The sequence below is a fragment of the Nanorana parkeri genome, unplaced genomic scaffold (genome assembly GCF_000935625.1).
Source record: "Nanorana parkeri isolate BGI_ZX_2015 unplaced genomic scaffold, ASM93562v1 scaffold1025, whole genome shotgun sequence".
Lineage (NCBI taxonomy): Eukaryota > Metazoa > Chordata > Amphibia > Anura > Dicroglossidae > Nanorana > Nanorana parkeri.
This window is the reverse complement of record NW_017307293.1, coordinates 212901-224932: the sequence shown is the minus strand read 5'-3', so window position 1 is coordinate 224932 and position 12032 is coordinate 212901. Positions and strand designations below refer to the sequence as shown.

General features: G+C 47.9%; 1 protein-coding gene across 1 annotated transcript in view; it reads left to right on the top strand.

Annotated features, from left to right (window-relative positions):
- The window catches only part of SLC6A6 (solute carrier family 6 member 6), a 43863-nt gene extending 37552 nt beyond the window's left edge, over positions 1-6311 (top strand). Inside the window, exons 11-14 of the mRNA XM_018567251.1 lie at positions 224-326; positions 2202-2302; positions 4014-4184; positions 5909-6311. Coding sequence (XP_018422753.1) covers positions 224-326; positions 2202-2302; positions 4014-4184; positions 5909-6037 — 504 coding nt within the window. The 3' untranslated portion in view covers positions 6038-6311. The remainder of the gene's footprint in view (positions 1-223; positions 327-2201; positions 2303-4013; positions 4185-5908) is intronic.
- Positions 6312-12032: the final 5721 nt, after the last annotated feature.

Here is a 12032-nt window from a genome sequence, read left to right as displayed (position 1 = left end):
AACATCGGGGGGGGGGGGGGGGGGGGGCATTTTGAAAGGCTCATCAGGTAACATGAAGGGCACTGTCATCATTATTTTAGAAAAGGCTCCTGGGTGCAATGGAAGCAGAGAGTCCGAGCTGGTTACTGTGGCCAGTACATCCACTTTTCAATATACATAAAGACATTTGTGTCCCAATGTCCTCCATATCTTGGTCCCACCACCCCTCTCCTGTCTCCCGCAGGGCGGCATGTACGTATTCCAGCTCTTCGACTACTATGCAGCCAGTGGTGTTTGCCTCCTGTGGGTTGCATTCTTTGAATGTATTGCTGTAGCCTGGATTTATGGTAAGTTTATCCCAAACCGATCAGAAGACATCACCATGTATGTTAGCGTGGTTCCATGACCTCTGCTGCCTTTGTTTTCTAATTTGAACCAGTTATCTAGCTCCAGCGCTGTCATAGTCATCCCCTGCTTCACTAATTAATCACTGACCCCCCAAACATGTATGACAATCGTATGCCAATTCTTGGTTCACTGGCTGCACCATTGTTCCCAGCAGGTTTGGATTCACCAGTAGGTTTCTGCCTATAGGCAGCCTTTCCCTGGATAGTCATCGGCTGTGCATTTCCTGATCATCAGAAATCCCAGCGCCTCCTACTATTGTATTTACACATTGTCATAATATACTAAGCCAGGTTAGGAGAAGTAGAATTGTTCTGGTGATCTTGGCGAAGGAGGGTCTGCTCTGGGCATCAAAGGGTGTCTGCCTAAATCGGGGTAGGCAAACTCTGACCCTCCCAGCTTGATGAAAATACAAATCCCATCATGCATCTGTCTCTGGGAGTCGTGGCTGTCAGAGTCTTGCAATGCTTCCCGATGACGTCTGAACTGTCCTCGGTACGGGTCGGCTTCGGAGTTACTTTAGCTAAGGCTGGGCACACACCTTACACCCATCGCAAGACTTTTGTCTTGCGATGGTTGTAAGGTAATTAAAAAAACGTACGATCTGCTTATCTTGGACAGGCAAATCGTACTTGCGATCGCAAGCCACGCCCCCTGAGGGGCGGGCTTCCGATGATCACAATGCCGAACGGGCAGTGTGCGCTTGAACATGTTCGTAAGTTTAAAGTCGTGGGACCTTACAGTAGTAGAGGTCGCACGGCTTCCACACACCTTACGATAATCGTACCATCGCGGGATTTCCGTAGGTGTGTGGGGACCTTTAGGCTGAACCGCTGAATACTCTCCTGGAATATAATTGTATGAACAAAAAGTTGAGATCTTTCAGAAGGAAAGTGCTGGTGGCTTAGTGGTTAGTACTTCTGCCTTGCACCACTGAGGGTCCCCAGTCCAAATCACGGTCAGGAAATTATCCGCATGGAATTTGCATGTTCTCCCTGTGCAGAGGCCTGCTGGAAGGTTCATTCTGGGATTTGTAGTTATGCGACAGCTGGAGGGCCGGAGTTTGACCAACCCTGACCTATAGGCACCAATGATAAAGATGCAGCTTTGGGTTTCCAGTTAATGTCTTACTAGGTGAAAAGGAACGGATGGGAATGACAAGCTTACCGCAAGCAGCTGCACAGTGTAGAGTCATCCCAGTGTGAAGAATAACAGGAAATGGATTCACCCGTGGGTATTTGTTTTTAAATCGGAGCATTTGCAAGTTGCCTTTTACCCTAAAACTTTCCGGTGACCAGAATATTGCAATCTGCCAGTTCCAATTTTTTAAAAGGTCCCTGGCAGGAGGACGAGCCCTTTGTGTGTCCTGAGATTACATTACTCACCAAGCAAAAAGTTTAGTTGTGAGCGGAATTATCAATTAGGTATTAAAGGCACATCTGTCACCATTGAGATACATACAGCCAGTACAGGGAACCTGCCCAGTCATTTCTCCAATGTTTCATCCAGCCATTGGCATAACCCACCCCAATCCCTTTGTCAGCAACCTGGGAACAGCAACTTGTGAAGCAGGAGAGAGAGAGATTCCTAAACACACCCTCTGCAGACGCATTGTTTTATTTCACGTACAGGCAGCGCTAAGGCATTTTTCAGCCGACAGGCAGAACCAAACCTGCCCTAGAAGTTTATTGTGATTGGTAATAGAAGCAGCAGACATATACAGAACAGGTCACAGAAGTGCAGTCTCAGGACCCCTGTGAGGTGCTCTGTGAATTCTGACTGCAGTTGGTAATGTCTCTCTCTCTCTCACCGTGCAGGCGCTGATAAACTTTATGAAAACATTGAGGATATGATCGGATATAAGCCTGGCCCCTGGATGAAGTGGAGCTGGTGTTATATCACGCCTCTGCTGTGTGTGGTGAGTGCGGCTGTAGAAACTCCATTGTATAAGATGGGTGGTGGGCTGGAGGACGTACAAGAGATCTGCCAGTTAGGTCCCTGAAGTGCCACCATGTTATGTATGGTTGCTCATAGGGATGCACCGATACCGGTATTTCAGTATCGAGTACCGATATAATTTTTTCGGTACTCACCAATACCGAGTCCCGAAAGCCCCATTCAGGAAGCCGGGCTGGGTTTAAAGACTCCCGATTAGCAGGGAAGCCGTCCCCAGGCTTCTCGTCACTATGTGACAAGAAGCCTGGAGCCGGCTTTCTGGCCAATCAGGAAGCCGGGCGCCGTGAAAATGACGCGACGCCCAGCTTCCTGATTGGCCGGGAAGCCGGTTCCATGCTCCCTCGTCATGAGGTGCACCGGTATCGGTGCATCCCTAGTTGCTCATCTAGATACATTATCCATTTTAAATCCCCTCAATACATTCCAGGTGCATCAAAATAAAAGGTGAGCAAAGTCTGTTTTCTTAAGAAAAAAGAAAGTGTATCGCTTCTCGGCCTTTTGGCTAAGATCAAGTGTAGTATCTGTTCTTATCAGTTGTCGGGAACTGAAAGTCCGCTGTCGCCTAGGAAGGGTGGATGGACGGACCGGTAGGTTCCTGGCGTAATTGGTAGGGAGCCGGATGAGGTTCCAGGCCCTGGAGTTTTCGACCCTAGTTAATGGGTGGGCTCCAGGGGAGGGATCTCTGAAGGTGAACTATCTCCTGATGGGAATGGATACGAAGCTTGGTCAAGGCTAGAGGGTTCGGGGGCGGCAGAAGCACGTGGTGTTGTGCCCCCTGGGGGTGGCGTCCCAGGGGTGCTCAGGAAGTCACTTGGGTGTGGGACCCCACATTGACTCACTGATCACTTGGTCACACACCCCCTTGCATTTTCTGCACATCGCCTCTTGGACAGGCCTTATGGCTAGTCCGGGGCAATTTTTTTGCACTCGGCCCCTAAGGCTTGTCAGCGTGGTGCACTGGCACTTTAGTATTATTTAAGCACTCCATGCACGATTGCACGTTTGGCTTTTTTTTCAAAAGCTTTTTGACCCACAGATGCTGATGGTGCAGGTTTCTTCGGGGCCTATTCCTGATGCTGGGAGGAGATTCTGTGCCTCCTACGGGGTTCTCTGTCTCCTCCCACCCAGGATATCCCCCCTGCCTAGTACTGTGAGGGACCTATTTCGGCAGGTCCCCGACGGAAATGGTCCATCGGCCTTCGGGTTGGTGAGCCAACAGTCTCAACCCCTGTTGACAGCCTGATGAAGGGATCCTGCGTGGCCCCGAAACATTGGCTATTTGATGTATGTGACACTGTGTTTCAATAAATGAACACCAAGATTTGAACTATATTTTTTGAGTGCCTGTGATCCGCTAGTTTCTTAAAATTGAAGACGCACGGCGCCATCCGTGCTTATCACTGCGAGCACCACATCTGCTATTGGTTCCAGACGCTGTAAGGAGTGCAGGGGACATATCTGTACACTATGTTTTCTACAGAAAGGAGCCACAGCCTAAAAGCATGTCCCCTGCCATCCAGTGCTGGATATGAAATATAAACATACATGTATATGGAAACATTGTGAGCATTATAAACTGAACATTAAATGATTGTTCCGGTTTCCTGACAGTAAATTGTAGCAGATGAAACCGATACGGATTATTTTTTATACTGTTTTTTCCCTCTTTCTAGGGTAGCTTTATCTTCTCTCTAGCCAAATACACCCCACTCACCTACAACAAGTATTACACGTATCCGGACTGGGCCATCGGCTTGGGTTGGTTTCTGGCTCTCTCCTCGATGATCTGTATCCCGCTGGTCATGGTGTATCGCATTGTGCGCTCGGAAGGAGGGCTTATTGAGGTAAGTGAGAAAAGGCCGATTGGTGGGACAAGGCCATCTGCATAACGTTGTGTGTGTATATTCTGTACAGAAGGCAAGAGAACCAGTCGCTGGCTTGGGCAATTCAGACTGAGCGTATGGTGACAGAAATGCTTTGGTGACCTTCAGCAAAAACTCATCAGCATCCAGAGAAACAGGAGGCTTTACATTCCTGTGGAAGGTTGAGTTGGCCCCATCCCTTCCAACCTTTCATATTGGTCCATGAGGCCACCTATGAAATTAAAGGACCAATAGACAGGTGGCAGGCAGGGCCAGAATAACAAAGGGGCTACTAGAGCGCCAGCTCCATGCCCACCACTGAAAATGTGCCCGGCGGGCCTGGCTCGCCTCGATATGCCAGATGGCTATCTGGGCTGGCCAGTCTGAACACAAACAGGCAGAGGCAGTGGTGGCTCTCTAATCAGGCATAATAGGCTGCCGCTTGCTGGAGCCTAGCCTCTGCTGCTTCCCGCAGAGGCGATTGGTCAGGAAGCTTGTCAATCAGGAAGCCGGACGGAAAGTCACTACACACCCCCTGGCTTTTTGATTGGCCAGAAAGCCGGCTTCATGGTCCCTCGTCACCTGGTGATGAGGGAGCACGGAGCCGGCTTCCTGGCCATTCAGGAAGCTGGGTGCCGTATAAAGACTTGTTGCTAAGCTTCCTGATTGGCCAGCTTCTTGATCAATCAGGAACCTGGGCAACGAGTCATTACACGGCACCCGGTTTCCTGATTGGCCAGAAAGCTGGCTTCTTGGTCCATCGTCACCTGGTGATGAGGACCAATCAAGCCGAACAGAAAGCTGGGGGGTGTGTAATGACTTGCCGTCCGGCTTCCTGATTGGCAAGCTTCCCAACCAATCAGGAAGCTAGGCGATGAGTCATTACACGCTGCCCGGCTTCCCGATTGGCCGGGGAGCCGGCTCCATGTTCCCTCATCACAAGTGCCGAGGGAGCATGGAGCAGGCTTCCAGGCCAATCGGGAAGCCGGGCAGTGTGTAATGACCCGCTGCCCGGCTTCCTGCTAGCGGAAGCTCAGGTATCGGAGCATTTGGGCGAGTATTTGCCCCAATACTCGGCATCTAGTATCGGCATCGGTGCATCCCTAGTATTTAGGATGTACAAGCTTCTGTCTCGGTGTATTGTTGGGCTTGTAGGGCACAGAGATGCAATGTTTGGTATAGATCCTCCTGAATTTTTCGGACTCTCCAGCTACATATGGGATGATGACATTTCTCAGCATCTTCTGCTTCTGTTCGATGTTCCGTGTTTTTTCTTGACCTTGTGGATACTTTAAGCAAAGCCAAGTCTGAGTAACCACAAACATTCAAAGAACTCCGGAGAGGTTTGTGTTCCTTGGCTTTAGCTTCCGTTACCATCTCAGCCCGATGTTGCAGAGTCCTAGTATTCCCCCCCTAGAAGACATCTTTAACATTGCAAAACAAGTCCAGCTGAACGTGACCAACTACTCCTAGCTACACCATGCATTGGATGAATGAGAACCTTCACAGCTATATCTTCCCAGGCATCAGAAAATCTTATACAGTCAACAGATGAGGCCCCCCCTGGGAACAACAACAGGAAGGAAATAAATTAGAGATATTTGCAAACTTGCTTGGTTTGCCAAGCTATGTAACGTCTGTACCGCATTTATATAATCTGCATCCTTTCATAGGACACTTATTAACAAAATGCTTTGTTTCTGCAGAGGATCAAAGCCGTTACAGCGCCCAGAGAGGTACAGCGCTGGGCCAAGGAAGTAGAAGGCTCCACCCCCTTCTGCTCCAACGGCGGTCATATGAAACCGACTCACGTCATCGTCGAGACCATGATGTGACAGAGAGCGCCCCACCAGCTCACCATCTGAGGGTGGGGGGATAAAAATACACCCCCCCACCCACCTACCCAGCTGTTTACTAACCCTCTCCTTAGTCAAGTCTGGAGATCTCTATTTGCACTAGAATTTGATTGGTCAGCTCTCGTAGAGAACGTTGTATAATATGTGTGCGCACGTGCGTATTTTATAACCTTTTTTTGTAGTGAGGTTCCCGATCTCTCAGTGCAGAGACAACCTCATGTCAAAAAGATTTTAAAGATTTGATTTTTATATATATTGCAATATATTCTAATTATTTTTATCAATTTTATCTACCTCCGGTCAGGAGTCGGATCTTATTTAAAATAAAAAAAAAACAAAAAAAAAGTGACAATTGATCACATTAAAAAATAAATAAATAATAATAATACATCGGTTTAAAGAAATCAAAAATGTCTACCCACCCGAGCACAACATTCAAGAAATTGCACCCGTTAAGCTTTTTTTAGGAAACTCAAAGTTTCGGCAAGCTTTGTGGTTGCACAACAACTGGAGAGCTTTACAGTACCTGAGCCAGGAAGGACCGTCCCTCAACAATTCCAAAAGTTTTACATGGAGAAGTTACTGTATTAATAGGCTGGGGGTAGGAGGAGGGGGGTGTTCATCAACATGTCTGACTTTGAGGATGGAACCTTTGAAAGAGTAGGTGGCAGAACTTATTTTTGGGGGACACTGCATAATGGAAGGGGTATGTGCCCTCACTTGATGATGACTCCCCTCTTCCAATGGGCTGTAGCCCAGGACCAGAGACTATAGCACACCAGCTCTTCCTTTCCCTTTTTCCTGCCCATAATCCAATCAGAGCCAAGCTAGTCCTATGGGCTCCCTGTCCAATGTTACATGAGACCCCCCCAGAGGTGCAGGTTCTTACAAATGATCTTTTGGGGTTGGCTATTTTAGTTTTCGATCTTCTTTTATCAGCCCCACATAAGTCTGTGCTATCAAGTTCATTAGAGAATAACTCTGGGCAAATAACATATTAACCCTTAAACCCCCCCCCAATCACCCTGTGTAAGGGTTAAGTGCTCGTTTTGTCTAGGGAGCTAAAATAACTCACCCAAACTACATTCCCGGCCGACTCCTAGACCGGGTCCCTTCAGTCTGTCTCCATCTCTGTTCCAGCAATAGAAAGTCCCTCAGCATCCTCATGTCCTATACGTTGTATAGGACGTGATGACTCACAGGACCTTAGATCGCCGGAGCGGGGCTGAAGGGAGCGGCCTAAGAGCAAGCTGGGATCGGGGTTCAGGTGCGGCCATGTCTGTTATTTTAGGCAAAACAGGCACTTGACCCTTGCAGTGTATGTGATAGTTTCACTGCAAGGGTTAAGATTTGATTTGCCCGGAGTTCTTCTTTAAAAGATACCTCTACTGACACCACCGAGGCTGCCAACGCTGACCTCCCCTCTTGAAAACATTAGGGGCCCGGCTGTCATGCTGATCCAATGGCTTTAATACATTCCACTACCCAAGTATGCAGATCAGGACCTTAGACTTCACTCTGGCACCCGATCTGGTTCCTGGTTAGTGAGTCGAGTCATTGAAGCCACAGACAGCCAGGCCATCAGCATTCTCAGAAAGAAGATGGCAGTGGCCCCTGCATATAACGCAGTAGACGTTTCCTATAATAAAAATGGGGGGAAAAAATGCATTATTGTGTTGGATCTCCCAACTGTCATCATTTGGTGCTGCAGTAGTAGCGATAACATGGGACTCTGCTGCCACCTTGTGGCCGTTTTGAAGTTTGCAGAAATCAGCATCATCACCGAGAAACTGTTAGCACCAAATTTATCTCCGAATTATTTTAGGATAGGGAAGCAGATTAAACTTAAACTTTCAGCACAGGTAATACAGAGTTCATGATAGAGAAATACAGTAACAGATCTCACCTCTCTGTTCATTTGCTCCAAGATCAGTGATGTGTTTGATCGCTGGCTCCATGGGGATGTTGTTGACATGCCGTCTGCTCCATTCCTTGTATCCTCTCCCTTCCACAAGTAGAGATAGATAATTCCTCGTTCTCCAGCTGTTTTGCAACTGCAGCTTCCGCAAAACGCATCCAGGTTAAATATATTATGTCTGGGGGAAGGGGGGGGGGTGTGAACGGGCAAATCTGCACTGCAAGAAAACATTCCTATAATGTTTAGGGGGTGGGGTGGGGGTTGTGTGAACGGGCAAATCTGCACTGCAAGAAAACATTCCTATAATGTAGATCTAAACCCTAACTGCATAACATTTAGCTTGTGTATGATCACCGTGTATCAAACAATTGCCATTTTTGTACCTTTGTTTCCCCATCTGCATCCTGCTGATCGCCTCCACCTTCTTTCAGCCACTTCCAGTCCACGTGCGCTCGCTCCAGCGTCAGCTGCACGTCATTGCTCCGGATAGCCTTACTGATAATGGCGGGGCGTGTCTGTGCAATGTGTGTTGGCACGGCCAGGTGACACGGTGACAATGCAGGAGCACAAATAGGTTGTCTCCCCATAACAGGTGCCTGAACTAGGTCCTTCATAGCGGGATCACCTGGCATTACTGTGAGTAAGGACCTTCATGGTGGGATCACCAGGCATTACTGTGAGTAAGGACCTTCATGGTGGGATCACCAGGGATTGTTGTAATTAAAAGCTTTAAAGCGGGCCTGCCACCTCAGAGGAAAAGGCGGCTTATTCAAGTAGCCGTCCTCCCAAAATAGCTGCATGAAAAGTACCTGTAGGAGAAGATAATTTACCGTTCCCTGGCTTCCTCTTGCAGAGCCAAGGTGAGGGTGAAGCCATCATCCTTCAGTAGCCCAAATCAATGGAGAGGGTCCTGCACTGTGCTGCAGCATCTTCTCCAGACATTTGGGCTACTCGGCAATCACAGGCAGCGTGTCGCCGGGAGGATGGCGTCACCCCCTGCACTATGGAGGTTGGGGAAGGGTGTGGACGTTACCTAGTTTAACCCCCATGGGTCCTTTTTTTTTATTTTACCACTTTTTATTTTTTTTCATTGAGCTGGGCGGTTTGCTTTAGACTTAAAACATTGAATTATATTAATGTCAGGGAAATAACATTTTAGGTGCAAGTACAGATACCTGCCCCCATTAACCAGGGGACCCAAATTATAAGGCAAAAGTACAATGTTGCAATAGTGGAGACCAACACATAGACACTAAGTCTGACTTATTACACAATTGCGTGTTAACATGCATGTTACATGTTACAGTTTATATGAGATTGTAGCAGTTGGGTTTAGATCGACTTCAAGGGCTGTGCATGGGCTGCTGGAAGTTACTTGTGTCCTACCAGTCCTGGTGGGTTCATCTGAATCTGAGCTGCCATTGTCCTTCTCGCTGCTTTTATAGGCAGTATTATTATTATAATACAGGATTTATATAGCGGCAACAGTGTGTGAAGCGCTTTACAATATAAGGAAGACATTACAATCACAAGACAATCACAAGACAAGATGGTAAGGAGGGCCCTGCCCCTGAGGGCTTACAATCTAAAACCTTTACACAGTACACTGATCCTTGCCACAATGTCTCTGTCTTCCCTCGGCAGATGTACACTGGAGCCTAAAGCTGGTTGGCATGAGCCCTCGAACACTGGGCATTGCCCAATTGTTGGCTGAGCCAGGCGTAGGAAGTAACATTTCCAACCAAGAAGCTGGGCATCAATAACATATCATGCTCCCACTTTTATTGTCCCTTACCAGCAGCTGGTAAGAGGCGCACTCCATGCCAGAGGCAGGAAGCTCAGGACGTTCCCGGCAGCCCATGTACACTCAACCCGTACATATTATGCCATTTTACTGTGCGTTTCTGACTTGCACTGGGAAAACAGCTGAACACACGGTGAAATTAACCCGAGCCAGCCAATTTACATATTCACATGCTTATCGATTCCTTGTAATAAAGTACAATTGTCTGCAAATACCTCCTGCTGGCATATGACCCTCATGGAAGGACTTATGACTCTGTGCTGAAAAGGAGGCAGAATAGTGCAGTTTCCTTCCTGCCTATGAAAGTTATAAAGGAAAACTCCAGTTTTTTTTTGTGGATAATTGTATTAGCCAGAATGCCTAAAATACTTTGTGTTAAAAGTGATACGCTGTAGAAATATTGACTTGCAGACAGAGGTAGCCATGTTACTGTTGGTTGCATCTCTGATACAAACATCTATTGGGAGGTGCAATGCATCTTTATGTTACAAATCCCAGGATCCATTGCATTAACCTTACAGGGCATGGTGGGAAATGGTACAGGGGAAGTCTGTTTAGGATGTGTGCCCTTCCCTGAGGTCTGTTTAGGATGTGTGCCCTTCCCTGGGCTCTTCCTTGGACCATGTCTGCTTGTGTATACCCAGGGCATGTTACCAATCTTGGGGCCACTTTTCATTGTACAAGCTAGCACAGCGGTTTGACCCGCAGGGCTCAACAGAGCCCGGGTGGAGTATTCACCACATGCAAAGTGGGTATGACCGGTTCCCAATATACTAGACTGTGTGAAGGGGCTGAGAGGGACAGCGTGGCTTTGCAGATGCAGCTATACAAATAACCAGGACCATAAAATGCTACCAATACAGTTCGGCTCAATGCACAAAGCTTTGACAAGGATAAGTATCGTTTTTTTCATTGGAATTTTTTAGAAATAGGAACCCCCTTATCCCGCACTGGTAGCTTTGTAAATTGCACCCGGTGTACCTAAAAGACCTGGAGTTTTTCCTTTTCCTACACAGTCTACACAGACCATATAAAACACTGTTTTCACAATGCTGTCTCATCATGTAACAATAGAAGCTTTTGTAATCAAAGTCAATAATAAAGAGACTCGGATCATTCAGAAAAAGCGGTTTGCGGCTTTTGATTTGCGCGCGTCACTGCTCAGCAACCGTCACAGTCATTCCCAAAAAAAGCCAAAGTCAAGGGGGCCCGGACTTGATTTGTAGCATACCACAGCCCCTGCCGGCCCAACACTAGCCGGGGACTCGCTCAACATCAGTGGTTAAAAAAACAGCAAATAATGTATTTCTTTATCCGGGGTTATCGATCAGAAATAACAATCTGCTAGTCTAGCAAACGAGGACAAGGCAAGAGAATGTGACGGGCCAGCGATATTATTTACAGCTAGGCCTCATTCACACGGGCGTGCACATCCATACGGCGTGCAAAGACCTGTGTCCGGGAGGGACAGGTGCAGCGTGTAATTGCGTGCAGCTGCCTGTGCATCCCTATGGGAGGATGCAGCTCCACGGCGACCCGAACCTGCAGGTCTAGGTGCCTGCATTAGGACGCAGACTGTGAAGTGAAAGGAAATCGTTCTAAAGTGGGGGAAATGCCCTCTTAGGCTATATTCACACAGGAGCGGTTGTCAGCGCGTATTCGGCTGTACGAATATGCGCGGAACAGCTCTATACATAAAAAACAATGCACTTTAATGTGCAATGTTCAGACTTTTGTGGCGGCCGCGTGGTACGAAACCAAGCGGCACGCAAGATAGTACAAGCGAGATTTCAGGGGCGGATGGCTGAAGTAAAAGCTGCAAATGAGCGGAATCCGTGCAGATGAAAGATTTTGCATGCCGCGCGGTCTTCAGCATGGAAAACCGTGCGGGAAGCGCAAACACTATATGGCTTAGACAGGTGTATCCATTGAACTTTTACCCCTTTATTCATGTCCTGAGTGACAACTGAAAATTTGGCAATTTCCCCCCACCTTCTGTCCGAGTGGCAATGCTCACCAAGGCAAACAGAATCCCCTAATTCTGGGGTAGGCAACTTTGGCTCTCCAGCTCAAGACTTATCAGACATCGAAAGACTGACAGCCAAAGGCATGATTCCCAGAGGCAGAGGCATGATAGGATTTGTAATGTCACCACAGCTAGAGGGCCGAGCAGAGGCGTAACTAGAACCTTCAGGGCCCCAGTGCAAGAAACCATGAAGGGGCCCCCCCCACCCCCCCCCACCACCACAGCG